The sequence below is a fragment of the Hydra vulgaris genome, chromosome 01 (genome assembly GCF_038396675.1).
Source record: "Hydra vulgaris chromosome 01, alternate assembly HydraT2T_AEP".
Lineage (NCBI taxonomy): Eukaryota > Metazoa > Cnidaria > Hydrozoa > Anthoathecata > Hydridae > Hydra > Hydra vulgaris.
In genome coordinates this window covers 71142566-71158534 of record NC_088920.1, presented here as the reverse complement: position 1 = coordinate 71158534, position 15969 = coordinate 71142566, and the positions used below count along the sequence as shown (strand labels likewise).

The 15969-nt window shown below is 26.7% G+C and overlaps 1 protein-coding gene and 2 long non-coding RNA genes across 3 annotated transcripts; all 3 read left to right on the top strand.

Annotated features, from left to right (window-relative positions):
- Positions 1 to 998: 998 nt before the first annotated feature.
- LOC136074687 (uncharacterized) lies at positions 999 to 2118 on the top strand. Its single transcript, XM_065787027.1, has 2 exons — positions 999 to 1597; positions 1734 to 2118. Exons 1-2 carry the CDS (start codon positions 999 to 1001, stop codon positions 2116 to 2118), a joined length of 984 nt encoding a protein of 327 aa, XP_065643099.1.
- Positions 2119 to 11132: 9014 nt separating this feature from the next.
- On the top strand, positions 11133 to 11922 carry LOC136074971 (uncharacterized). The gene is made up of 2 exons (XR_010635616.1): positions 11133 to 11380; positions 11802 to 11922. It is a non-coding gene; the product is annotated as an uncharacterized LOC136074971 (long non-coding RNA).
- Positions 11923 to 13104: 1182 nt separating this feature from the next.
- On the top strand, positions 13105 to 14944 carry LOC136074970 (uncharacterized). The gene is made up of 4 exons (XR_010635615.1): positions 13105 to 13949; positions 14122 to 14165; positions 14598 to 14738; positions 14882 to 14944. It is a non-coding gene; the product is annotated as an uncharacterized LOC136074970 (long non-coding RNA).
- Positions 14945 to 15969: the final 1025 nt, after the last annotated feature.

Here is a 15969-nt window from a genome sequence, read left to right as displayed (position 1 = left end):
TCTTAACTGACACCTCAAAGTAATGGTTTCCCGCTATATATTAGATAAACCGTTATTCTCAAAAATATATTTAAATTTACTTTAAGAAATTGCATTTTAAAACGTCAAAAAATAATACGTTTGTCGAAAAATAATACGTTTTCTCCAATTGAATATGCTGCTCCAATATCTGATTTAAAGAAAAGATTGGATTAAAGAAAGACTATAGATGAACAAAACCCTGTAAATCATAACGATAGCGAAACAAGTTCAAGTTTTTCATCCGGTCAAACAGAAATTGAAGCTGATACTCAGTCCATTGAGGAAGCAGCTAAAACTACAAACGAATATTACTCAATCGAGGAGGAAATATCAAAACGGATATGCAATCAATGTAATAGTAACAGACCTAAAAAGTACTCTTGTAAAACATCAAAAAGTATATTAGATTACGATCTTGAACATGATCACGAAATAATAACGCCGAAAAAAAACTAACTATGAGTGGCTTGTCAAAAGAAGTTAGCGATAAGATTAATAGAGCTCTTTTAATTTTCATTATTGCCTGTTGTCTTCCATTTATGTTGGTAGAAAGTAATGCATTTAAAGAATTTGTTTTGTGTTTAAATCCAAAGTTTAAAGTGCCTTGCCGAAAAAAGTTAAGATCTCTTTTAACTGATTTATATCGACAAAAAGTTGAACTTTTGAAATCAAAATTATTATCAATTAAAGTTTTATCTATTACTACTGACAGATGGACGTCCTGTCAAAACTATAGTTACATATCTGCAACTGCACATTTCATTTCTGACAAAACAAATTTCATCAGTTTTTGTTTGGGCTTTACATACCTTAATGGCCGCCATGATGCAGATAATTTAAAAAAGGCTTTGCTAAAAATCGTAGAAAAGTTTAAAGTGGCTGATAAAATAATGAGTATAGTATCAGACAACGCCAGTAACGTACGCAACTGTCTAAATTCTTTAAAAGTTTGTTTAAACATTTAACCAATAATATGCATGGGACATATTTTGCAATTAGTTGTTAAAAATGTCATAGATTTAGTTGAAGAAGGTGAAAAAGATAGTTCGTCTAAATTCTTTTTCATTGCAAGAACATTAACTAAGTGGAGGAAAATTGTTACATCTTTCAATCATTCTTCTCAACTTAATGATTTATTGGAGGAAAGTCAAATACGACAAGGTGTCGAAAAAAATCACATACTACATTTGATTCAAGATGTAAAAACTCGTTGGCACTCTACGTTTCTCATGGCAGAGCGAATGCTTAAGCTTCACTCCTACGTAAAAGATATCTTTAATTCGAAACAACAATACAAAGATATGAGAAAATATTTACTCGATGAAGATGAAATGGTTAGCTTAAAAGAAACGGTAAATGCTTTATTAAGCTTTAATCAAGTAGGTGTTTTACTATCTGGCGATTGGTATGCAACGTGTTCTTTGATTATTCCAAGTATAAAGTACCTTGAGAAGCAGCTGAGTAAGAATAAAATTGAAACTCCTCCTTTAATTGTAATATTGAAATCACATTTGTTAGAATCTTTACAAACTTACAAAGATTCATATGAATTAGAAAATAATTCATATGAATCTTTGTAAGTTTGTAATTTTATTGTGTGCCACTTTTTTGGATCCAAATTATAAAAGTTTTCAATTCTTTGAAAAGTACGAAAAAAAGAAATATTTAAAAATTGTGAAAGAACTTTTGTCAGATTTTTATCTCGCAAAAAGAGTTGGTGAAATAATTCCAATTAAAAAGGTGACAAAGGAATCAAAAAAATTTAAGTTGTCATTTGAGGATGAAGAAGATGATTCCGGAAGTGATAGTGACAAAAATGTAACCTTAGATTTAAAAAAAGAAATCAGTGGATATATAAGATTGTCAGTGCACGAACAAAATGTTTTAGAGTTTTGGCATCAAGATCAATATGTTTTTCCAATATTGTATTGCATTTCAACGATGATTTTATGTACACCTACTGCCGGTGCACCAAGTGAGCGCCTTTTTTCTGACGCATTAAACAATTTGTATGCTAAGCGAAACGGGATGACGGCTGAATGTTTTCAAATGTTGATGTTTTTGTACGAAAATTTGGAATTTTTTAATTTGGTTTAAAATTGGTGCAATTTAATCAATGTAATACGGAAATATCTTGTTGTAATAATTATTTTTGAATTTATTTTATTGTTCTTAAATAAAAGCTCTTAAATTTAGAACTTGAACTGTTTTTTTTTAAAAACAATCAAACAAGGTTGCAACATGTTTAAAAAATGATTTTATAAAGTTGTTGCTCTCATGTTTGGGGCGGGAGGGGGACCCCAGAAACTTGAGGGCTTTTATGTTTCCAGGCTACAATCATCGCAATTTTTTGCAAAGTATCATTATCCGATTTTCAATTTTTTTTTAGAAAAACCAATTGCTTAATTAGACTATAAAAGTGCAAAATATGAACGTTGCAAGTCTTCCCAATTCTATGTTATTTAAATTTAAGTTTTTTTACATTTGTAAATGTATTTTACATTTTAATGTATTTATTACGACCAACCCAAGTTTATATTTCATAATGAATGATTTCATTAACCTTACCTTTTCTTTATAATTCTACAAAAAATTGCGTCTCAAATGCGGTTTATTTAAGTTGATATTTCAAACTTACTTTTTAAATAAGATTGCTTCTAGTTATCTATAGATCTTACTTTTCACGCTAAAACTCTTATTTTCTAACAAACTATTTACTCCAGCTTGAAGCAATTTAAAGCCAAAAATTGCTGCTGCCTAGTATACAGCCATATTTAATATAATTAAATGAGTTTATATACGACTAAAAATTAAATTTTTGATACCAAAAAAAATACATTATTTTGGGAAAAATATATCGTAACTTAATTTTTTTTTAACAAAAAGTGAAATTGTACTTTAAAATGATAGATATTCTGCATTTTTTAAGTAATTAAAAAGTGATAAAAAATTTTCTGGTTTGATAAAGCGACCGCAGCCATTTAATGGAATGTTTATCTTATTTTACAGTTATAAAAACGATTTAATTGCGGAGGTTGCATTTTTAAATGCGGACGATGAGCTTTTCGGTAAATGCTATTAAATGTTTTGCATTTTAAAAACTCTATTAATACGTTTAACATTTGGTATGCATTTTAGAATAAATAAACTGCCGAAGCTTAAATGTACTTAAATTGTAACAAACATAACCTAAATACGCCAACCAATTTAAGCGCAATTCCGTGCTTATTTGTCCGTACGTTGAAAAAATGAGAAAATGATAAAGTTTTAATTATGAATGTAATGATAGCGTTGCATATATAAGCTTTCGCATTAAATGACAAGCTTGTTGAGAAAAATGATGGAAGTTAGCGTTAATAATATGGTACTTCTTATCGCTGATGTGAAATTAAATATTTAGAGACTAATTATATTCGCTAGTATACAGGGCGAGGGGGGGGGGGAAGGGAGTAGGTGGTAAGTTGAAAACTGCCGTAAGAATATTTGCCGATTAAAAATTATACTTGCTGAGTATAAAAATATATAACTCGATTGCGGAGATTTGCTAAAAATTGTAATAACATCTTAATTTGCCGAATGATCAAATTAAATATCGGTTATAGCATGACCTATAAGAGATGGACGTGCAACCTTTTTTTTTTTGCGAACCATGCTCATTGCGCATTGTTACAAATCTTTTGTTTTCAACAATAGAAATTAAATTATAAAGTCTGTCGGATTCGTCGAAAACTTTTGGTCTCGTCTAACCAGTTACATCAACTTCCTTTTAGTTATTCAAGATAACAGCAATAGATAGCGATTCCACGGCTCAACGAAAAGCATTTGACGTGTGACAAAAAACACGTAACTTTTATGAACTTTACTCTCTTATATCTTTTTGTATTCTTAAGCAAACACCTTGAGGTTTTTTGCATCAATTAGTGTTACTCAACTTCTTTCCAGCCATGTATAGAAAGTACTATGGTTTATATGGCTTCATTTAAATTTTATCCATATCTTAAAACCACTTTTAAGAAAAAAGCTCGAAGCGGGAACGTTTTTTAAAACAAAGCTTTTGGAGGTTAGGATTCCTTAGTACCAAAACATGTCCAATTTTTATAAAACTTTCCGTATATATTAAAAAGGGATGACGAATCTAATGGAATGTGGACACTTTTTAACTTTTATACATAAATTTTTAGTTCTTAGCGTTTCAAAACTTCAAGGTTTATTTTTATAGAAAAAAAAAATATTTATTAAAAGTGTCCAGGTGGAAATTGCAAGTTTACTCTTTCCTCTTTTTATAACAAGTATTTATTTATGTCTTCTTGAAGAATAGGTTCTAAGGATTTGTATATTGAAATTATGTATATATAGGTATAACTATATTCCTTCGCATATTTTATGACGTTTTTTGTTCTGATTTTGCGTGACATTATGTCACATAAATAAATACTTGCAAATTTTCGGTGCCATAATAATGCAAATTTTCCATACTTAAGCCCTATACCTTTCATTAAAAAATCATTAATTATTGCACTACAAAAAATTCAATAACTTTAGATCCGCTTAACTTCAAAGGCCGAATGACCCCTCAATTTTTAAGTCAAGTCAAGCTCTATACAATGATATAAGTTACATATGTTTATTTGAATTATAAAAAAATTGTCTGGAGTGGCTACAATAGAATCAGGTTTTAAGCTTAGTTTTAAATAGCTAGATATTCTTAATATTTTAAGAAATAACACTGATAATAATATAGAAATTGAGATCATTTACTTAACTACTTTAGTACATGTATAACTAGAGATATAACAAATAATACAAAATATCAACTAGTTTTGTAGCTACTTATAGAATATTGGTTTCCTGTCCAGGGAACTACACCATCTACTATATTGCTGTAGACTTATTGTTTATGAATATTATAGAATTTTCTATTTTTATGTTTAACAACGGAAGTATATTCAGTTAAGGATAAATAACTCATACATAAAATGAATGTAAATACAATAAAGAAAAAAATAATTTGTCACAGTTTTAAAGAATTTAGCAAAGCCAATTTATGGCAAACCGCAAGAATAACTAAGTATTAACATAGTATGATTTACCAGTAACATAGTATGATTTACCATATTAACATAGCATGATTTACCAGCTATATATAAACTAATTTTTATTTGACAAAAACAAATGGGTTATTATGTGCCTTTTATGGCAAATGAAATAGTATATGAAATATGAAAAACGAAAACATGAAATATCTGGCTACATTTTGCAAGATGATTATAAACTTGAATAACTTTTTAAAAGGTTTTGCATTATCAAACGAGTTATAAAAAAGCCCATTAGAAAAAACACCTACTAAAAAACAATGCTCAGTGGAATATATATTATGGAGCTTATAGAGTAGTCGAGGCAAAAAATGGCAACATATTGGAAATAATACTCAAAAAATACACAAAACTAAGGCTGGTGAATGAAGGACCAAGGAGTTGCATGAAACCAGACCTTGACTAAAAATTTTATTTAAGCATTTTTACTATTCGCTTTACTTTTTTTAGTCATTTTAAAATTATCCTTACAGATCTATTTTATTATTGATGGAATTTTCTTTAGACGAAAAAAGTTCCCAAATTTACAAATGTTTATCTTGGAAAAATGATGAAAATCTGTTCGTGCCGACAACTGATTTCCTTTTCCTTGGTGTAATTTGTTTAGTAATTTGTCAACACGTGAAGTAGTTACTTATCCTCAACAGTCTTATTAAACAAATGCTATAAATTTTAAACTAATACCACGTGATCAGAGTTTCTGTTTAAAAACTAAGGGCAGCCATTTTAATAGATTTTTTTGTTGACGGGTGAAAATTTAGAGTTTGTCGGAAACTCGCATGGCTCGCTGATTTCTGCGGCCTCTTTGATGTAAAACAATAGGTTGCACGTCCATCTCTTATAGTTCCATGGTAATAGATAGTCAGTGTCATACCCCCAACACCACCTTCCCTTCTCGCTTGCTTCAATACTATATATCACTAATATAAAAATGAAAATTTATAAGCAATGTATAATCCAATTTTATGAATTTTATTTATCTGGGATAATTTTTCCTATGTTGCTATTTTAAGCCTTTGAAATAGGGTTGTTAACCGAAAGATTTCAAAGATTTCTGGAAAAAAATCTTTTAAAAGGGTATATACAATTAGTATTTATTTTTATTCGTAACGAATATATAGAAGCATTTAAATTTGTCAAAAAAATTTTCGCAAATAATACTTCTGAAAATTAGACTTTCGCAAGTTACTATTTCAAATAATGCTCTTCCAAAACTTCCAAAAGTTTCACTTTTGGAAGTAGCACTTGAGAAATGAGCGCTTTCGATAACTACGTTTTGAAATCTATAAAGGAAGTTTATTCGCCTAACTGCAAGAAATGTGAAAATAAAATATCTGTATATATCAAACTGTTTGTAATGAAACTTTATCTTCAGTATAGCAACATATTAAATTTTTACTTGTTTGTTTTTTCAAATAATGATCAAAAAATTTATTTCGAAAAGAAAATTTTCGATAAATCCACTTGAAGAACGGTCACTTACGGAAAAAAACTTGAAATTCGTCATAAAAACAAGATTGAAATGTTCCATTAAAAAATCCGTTTAATGAACTAAGTAATTAAATGCTCATTACTCATAAGTGTCAATTATCGCGCATGCAAATTTTTATGAAGTAAAAAACTGATATTATTTTTTAACTGAGTCCTTTCGGTAGGTTCCAAAAATCTTCTTTCGAAATGAATCGATTAGCAAGTTTCTTTTCGCTTGTGATTCTTGCGAAAATTTTATTTTTCGTATATTGCTTTACCAGCTGCGTGGGCAGGATTTTTTTGGTGTTTCAGATATGACACTTTTAGGCATCGTGCGAACTCATTACTCAAGAATGTTGTTAAGTCAAATGAAAATGTTTCTCAAAAAAATCGCGGTGATTGGAGCGTGAGAACAAAAATGCCCCAACAAGTTCGCTTCGCCAACCCCAAATTAGACGTTAAATTTAACTGCAGAATGTTAATTAAACGTTCAAAGGGTGCCTTTGAACGTTTAATTAACATTCTGCAGTTTAATTTAACGTCTAATTTTTTCCCAGCTCTGAGACAACTACCGCATTGGTAGTTGTCTCAGAGCTGGGAAAAAATTCTAATAATCAAATTTGATTTAATACGTTACGAATTTGATTTGTCTGGCCCCTATGAACCACAATTGGGACATTCAACCGCCACAATAATGTGCCACCGTGTGTGAAAATTTCATGGTATAGGTTATTCAGTTTTTAGTACTAAATCTTGTTTTAATCGACTAATTTTAGTTACGCTAAAAAGTTATTCGACTAATTTTAGTTACGCTAAAAAGTTAATCGACTAAATTTAGTGTGACAAAAAGTTAGTCAACTAAATTCAGTTAGACTAAAAAGTAAGTCCACTAAATTTAGTTAGACTAAAAAGTTAGTCGACTAATTTATTTACGCTAAAAAGTTAGTCGACTAGTTTTAGCTAGACAAAAAAGTTAGTCGACTAAATTCAGTTAGACTAAAAAGTCAGTCGACTATTTATTAAGTTAGACTAAAACTAACCTTAACTCCCATCCCTAATAATTATATATATATATATATATATATATATATATATATATATATATATATATATATATATATGTAAATTATGTTAGTGTGTTTTACAAATATAGTGCTCAATGTTCTTAAAAAACAGAGCAATAATAAATTAGTAAAAAACACTTATCTAACATTTTCTTCAACTTGAAGTTTGCTGGATCATCAGGAAGAGTAAAATGCTAATTTATATATATATATATATATATATATATATATATATATATATATATATATATATATATATATATATATATATATATATATATATATGTATATATATATATCGGTCAATTTATTTTTTAGTTTGGATTGTGTACTGTGGATGACTGCAAAATTACCATCAAATATTAGATGGCTTTGGTAGCTGTGCCATTAAGAAGCTTCTTTAGCTGCTCTTCTTTGTTCTCACGAACAAGTTCTATACGTATTCGCTTGCGTAAGTGTAAGTTCTCCATTGTTGTACCAAACACACTATTGTTCATAAGTTTAAAGAAATCCTTTTTGAAAGCTGTAGTAGCCTTAGACCTCAAATTAGTTTTCATCTGAATAAAGGGAGCCATCCACTTCTTCAGTCTAAACTTTACAGCTTTGTGAATTTTAATAACTCGCATTTGAAGCATGGCTTACTATATAACAGGCCTTGCCAACGCGCGGCTTGCGTAAAAAACTGGAGTTGAGATTAAAAATGTCACTTCGCAGTAATTTACATTTTCAGTTAAGTGATTTTCGCATGAATATAATATTTGTATGATATATCTACTAAAAGTAACTTATAAAAAATGAAAAGATGAATTAATTATTCTTTTTTTTTTTAATTTTGTTTATAACTAACATTGTAATATAACTAGCAAATAACATTCATAGCAATTTTAAATTAACTTAAATGTATCTAAAACTAATTATGTTTAAACAATTTAGTTAGTACAATAGATTAGGGTAAAATGAGCACCTTAAGCAAAAATTGGAATAATTTCAAAAATAATTATGCTGGATCCAAAATTTTTTCGAATGAACAATATTTAGGGATTCCTTCTCATGATCCACTTAAATATTTGGGCACCCGAAATTTTTTCTTAAAACACAGCAGTTTTAAAAAAGTAACAAAAATGCTCATATTACCCAGACCACTTGGTAATATGAGCACTTTAAATTAGCTCACAAAAAAACGTTAATTTTGTTAAAAAAATACCAACCTGACAATTAGAACTAATTTTTGGAATATAATGATTCGTTATTAACAAAACTTATCATTAAAAGATCAAATTTTAAGCCACTTTTTGTTGAAACAATACTACTATGTTTTCCGCAAGAAAAAAAAAAATTAGTTCGTTAGTTTTTCAATTTTATCAACTCAAACCTTTGAACAATAAAAATTCAATTTTTATGAATTTAAATTACAGAAAAATATTTAGTTTTGTTAAAATATTAAAAGTGTTACTATATTTTATTTTTATTCAAAAAACCAATTAAAACCACTGCTTTTATAGGACTTCAAACTAGGTAATTTCAATGAATATCACTGGGTAATTTAAGCATCCACTTTTTTAAAAGAATATCATCACGCATGAATATAAATGTGGCGCGAAATTTTGGTGCTAAAATAATGAAATTAATTTTTTCATAAAGAAAAATATGTTAGCTAAAAATCCAATCCTTTTTGGCTTGAAAAACAATGCATAGAACTATTTAGTTTTGACTTTATTTAAAGATGCCATTTATGTGTAATCATATTAAATTTATAGTAAACCACCAAAATATACGAGAGGTGTATGTTAGCGATAGAGGTGGGTGTGGTAGCGAGGGTTTGATACACCCTAGGATCAAAAACAACTTGATTTTATAAATATTTATATCTTTACTAAAATGAATAAAATTAGTACACAATAAAAAATTATGTTATACAATCTAACGTATAAAAGTGGTTTTTCTATTACGAAAGGGATGTATGCCCACCACTTACCCACCTCCCACCTCTCCACCCAACCTAAAAAAAATTATTATTTTCAAAATTTGAACAATAAATTTAAAAAATAAATTATGAAATTGGAAATAAATTGTTAATAAATTAAAAAATAAATTCATACCAGTCAACCACCAAATATGAGAGATGAATGTAAAATTCACAGTAGATATGTTTATGATGTTTTAGTACAATAATATCAAAAAATGTTTCAATTCTTGAAATATCTGATTGAATATTTCAAGTACAACAACAAAGAAGTAAAAAACATATTCAACTAGATTAAAAGATCATTAGTGGTGCATCCATGGTCATAAGAGAGTGGAGTATAAGGGAGGGCGTATCGAAATATGTCATAAGAAAGGGGCATTCTAATGGCCCTTCCACTTCTAGCCTAAAATTATTATTTAATTGGATATATATTACTAAAAAAATTATACAACTACTATTGTGGGGCTATAAGTCAATTGGCTGTAAAAAACATGTCATCTTTCTAAGCAAGTAAAGCAAAAATCTATAATAAAGTCTTTCATGTGATTATTACATTAACAGAAGTAAGGACCATAAAGTATAGTTAACGAGCTAGCCATTTTGTTTGGTTAACAAACAAAATTCCTGTTTCAAAATAAATAATAAATAAAATGTTAAAAAATAAAATAAAGTATAACTATTTTAAAGATAATATGATATATTTTTGTCTTGGCTTTTAGTGAATGATTAAAATGATTAATTTCAGAAAAGAAACTATGTTTTAATCATTTTTAACGATAGACACCACATGAAGGTGGGCCAGAGCCGTCTATCAAAAAATTTGACAAGTCACAACACTTGCTATATTATTTAGGCATTAGACTTATATGATAAAAAAAAATGTTATATGAAAACTTTATATAAAAAAGTTAAATAATATAGCAAAACCTTAAAACAATTAAGAAATGAAAATCATATATGAAAATAAAAATATAAAAACCTTACCCATTATAACCGATGAAGTTGATACTAAAAAATAAAAAATGCAATACATAACATAACTGTGCAATTTTTTAATAATTGAAACCATACTTAAAATTATTTGTCATTAACAATATATATATATATATATATATATATATATATATATATATATATATATATATATATATATATATATATATATATATATATATATATATATATATATATATATATGTATATATATATATATATATATATATATATATATATATATATATATATATATATATACACACACACACACACATATATATATATATATATATATATATATATATATATTTATATATATATATATATATATATATATATATATATATATATATATATATATATATATATATATATATATATATATATATATACATGCATACATATATGCAAATATACATTAATCATTCATATATACCCTGTGTTAAAGCCGACGTCGGGCCTAGCTCGGGCCGACCTCTTAACATCGGTTCGCCATCGGCTAAACTGTTGTAAATAAAACAGTATCGGCTGAACGTCGGTTATATGTCTGTTAGCCGACGAACAGGCTAACAGACATTCAGCCGACGTTCACCCGACGATCAGAAAATTTGGTTCGGTTTTTTATTTTAATGATGCATTATAATAAAAAACGGAATGCATTAGCTTGACATTAAATTTTAAAAATTGCAGCAAAGCTATTTGAAAGGCGAGGAACTAATTTTGATTTATCAACATTATTTAATACATAGAAAAGTTAATAATTTTGCTTGGTAAGATAATATTGTTTAACAATATCAATTTATATTTATTAATAATTTGTTTATTATTTATTTATAAATAGTTATTTCAATCAAAATCTGTCATATCATTAAAGTCTTTAATGAATTTTTTTATATTTTTAAACAAATTACTGTTTACCTAGTATATTGATGTTATTATTTAATATTGTTTTTTTAACTTCAACCTTTAACCTAACTTGCAATTATAAAAATAATATCAATATACTGGGTAAACAGGGATTTGTTTTGATTACAATTAAACATTTAAATTGCGAGTTTGTGATTTTAGTTTGATTAAAAATGATTAAAAATAATAAATGTGTTATACTGTTTCTATCCCAATATTATATACATTGTATTCATATTTTTATTGATATATTAAATTTTTAATATTTTAATATACTTTTTTTAGACGCTGCACATAGTGAATTGTCAGTTCATAGAAAACGTTTGAAGTTCAACCTATCCAATTTATTTGATGATTTAAATGATTATGAATAATTTATGTAAAAGAAAGATATTATTTTATTTTATATTTACCTATGTTAAAGTCATTTTCAGGCCGAGCTCGGGCCGACATTGTTCTATCGGCTAGGTTATATTCAACGAGTATATATTGGTTGAACACAGGCTAAATGTTGTTTGGCCGACAATAAATAATTTATTGGCAAATAGTCTATTTATTTACAAGTTAGCCCACATTCAGTTGATTTTCTATGTATATTTATGTAAATATATATATATATATGTATATATATATATATATATATATATATATATATATATATATATATATATATATATATATATATATATATATATATATAATATTATTATAATAATGAGGGATATAAATATTGTAGACCATTTATTTACAAATTAGCCCACATTCAGCTGATTTCATATATTTTATTATAGTATATAATAAGATATAGGAAATATATATATTATATATATATATTTATATATTTCCTATATATAAATATATGTATATATATATATATATATTTATATATAAATGTATGTATATATATTATATTATTTTATTATTATACTGAGGGATATAGATAAAAAAATGCAATCTGTGCAAAATGCCGGTTGTGCAAAAAGTAGCAGATTAAGCTGATGCTGATTAGTCACTACATCACTAATGTTAGCATATATAACTAACATAACTAGGAAACTACAGTTTGTAATTTGTATGCTGATTTGAATAAACTAACATAATTTTTATATATACAACAGCATACTAAGCGCAACAAAGCTTATATATATATATATATATATATATATATATATATATATATATATATATATATATATATATATATATATATATAGATATATATATATATATATATACAAAAATTATATTTATATACAAAAATTATATTTATATAATTTTTATAGGGTCTGTTGAATGCATGGAGTTGAGCAATGCCAAGGATGCAAATGCTTTGTACAGTGCAAATCCTGATCCAAAATGCCAAAGTAACTTCATATATACTTAGTGATATATATATATATATATATATATATATATATATATATATATATATATATATATATATATATATATATATATATATATAATATATATATATATATATATATATATATATATATATATATATATATATATATATATATATATATATATAGATATAATTTTTATAGGGGCTGTTGAATACAAGAAACTGAACAACACCATAGATACAAATAATAGTGACAGTGCACATCCTGATCCAAAATGCCAGAGTAACTTTTTATTTAATTAGTAATAGTATAAAATGGTATACACTTGCCACTTGAAGTCTATATTGTCTTGAGCTTTATACGCTTCATTAATTCCACCATCAATAACAATTATTTCACCCTCAATAAAAATTGTATACTATTTTTTAGATGGTGCACAAAGTGAATTACAAAGACCAGTGCACAGAAAATATCGGATGTTTAGCCAATCCAATTTATTTGGTGATTCTACAGATTCAGATTAATTTATTTAAGAAATATATTTAGTTTTGATTTATATTTGTGTTTTATATATATTTTAGTTTTTTGTTTGCATTGATGTCGGCAACCAAGCTTGTAACATCGGCTACACTCTTATGATTAAAACAATCTTGGCTGAACGTCGGTTATGTCTATTAACAGACATTTAAGTGACATTCATCCAATTTGGTTTGGTTTTTTATTTTAATGATGCATTGTAATAAAAAAAGGAATGTATTAGTTTTAATTAAAATACTAATTTTGATTTATCAACATTTTTTAATGCATAGGAAAGTTAATAATTTTGCTTGGTAAGATTCATTATGTTTCATTCATGTTTAACAATATCAGTTTATATTTATTAATAATTTGTTTATTATTAATTTATATATATTTTTTCAGTTTAGTTTTCTCTGACATAAATGCCATTATGAAAGATTTGAAGCAATGTTTTACAACCAGATGCCTTTCCTGATGTTAACATAAAGCAGGTTGTACTGGATTACATGTTACCAGTAGCAGGATAACCTGACTTGACTTAAGGATAACCTGACCTGACTTTACAGTAATAATTTCTATTATGATAATAATGTTATGTTATAATATTTTTGCATGACTCTTTTTTTTTTTAAGTTATTATAATGAAGGTGTTATACTGTTTCTATGTCTATGTTATTATATATTTTATTCCTATTTTTCAATATTTTATATTATATTTTTATTGATATAATTTTTAGGGCTGTTGATTTTGGTGATGCATATCTTGATTCTAAAAGCCTGGGTAAGTTTATTATTATGTGTGTGTGTGCGTGTGTTTATATATATATATATATATATATATATATATATATATATATATATATATATATATATATATATATATATATATATATATATATATATATATACATATATATATATATATATATATATATACATATATATATATACATATATATATATATATTCGTTGCATTCAACAGCCCTAAAAAAATTGTATAATTTTATATTAAAAATTATATTATGTATATATATATATATATACATATATATATATATATATATATATATATATATATATATATATATATATATATATATATATATATATATACATATATATATATATATATATATATATATGTATATATATATATATATATATATATATACATAATATAATTTTTAATATAAGATTATATAATTTTTTTAGGGCTGTTGAATGCAACGAATTAAACAATTCTAAAGATACAAATGATTTCGACGGTGCACATTCTGATTTAAAAAGTTTATACACTTCCAGTCTGGTCAGCCAGTCAATTTTCAGTCTATAAATTTGTATACACCACATCAAGTAAGACAATGTATTTACATACTGCTTATAACATCAATTTCATCTTAAATAAAGTTATTAGTTTTCTTATTGCAATTATTCATTCATATCAGTTATATTGCTCTAATTCATATGTGAAAATTTAGTTTTATACTTTTTTTTAGATGCTGTACACAGTGAATTGTCAGTTAAAAAAACGATGGAATTTCGCCCGATCCAATTTATTTAATGTTTCAACTGATTCAGAAAAGTTTATTTAAAAGAAATATATAACTTTATTTTATATTTGTGTTTTATATATACTTTAGTTGCTCAATCCTTTTTTTACGATTTAAATTTGTGTGTTAAGATTTGCATCGGCTAGCCGATGCAAATCTTAACACACAAAGTTAAATTTGTAAGTTATTTTAATCAGCGGGCCTATCTCGGCTGCCGATATTGGATCGCCATCGTTTTTGTCCATACGGAATCGCGTCGGGCCGAGATCGGCCAGCCGATGCATCGCGCTAGTTTGAGCGGCTTGCCGACGTTGGACCGACCTCGATCCGTACGGACAAAAACTCCGTCGAGCCGATATCGGCAGCCGAGCTCGGTCCGACATCGGCTTTAACACAGGGTAAATAAATAATGATGTAGGTTAAGTTTTATAAAATGACTTTAATGTTTTTTTATTTTATTGTTATTTGATTAAACTGTTATTTCTTGCTTAAGTAAAAATTGTAAATGAGAACTTATAAGAGAAAAACTGAAAAAGGACTTTATCCAACAGCAGTGGAAATAGAGGCAGCAAAACATGTTATTGATGGAAAAGAAATATCGATTAGAGCATCAGCTAAAAAGTATGGAATCCACTACTCAACTCTTTTTCGTTACATAAATAAAGTAAAAAGAGTTTATATGGGAATGCCGCTACCTATTCCTAGTTATAAAAAGTCACGCCAAGTTTTCAATTTAGAACAAGAAAAAGCTATTGCTTCATATATATCAACAGCTTCTGATATTTATTTTGGATTATCAGCTTATAAAGCACAAAAACTTGCATTTGAATGTGCTATAAAGTATAACATTAATTTTCCAAAGTCTTGGTTAAAACTTTCAATGGCTGATCCTGACTGGATGAGAGGGTTTTTAAATCAACATTTAGGATTGTCTATCAGAACTCCAGAAGCAACAAGTCTTGCACGAGCAACTAGTTTTAATCGTGCTAATGTAGGTGTATTTTTTCAAAAATTTTGAGACGTTTTAAATAGAA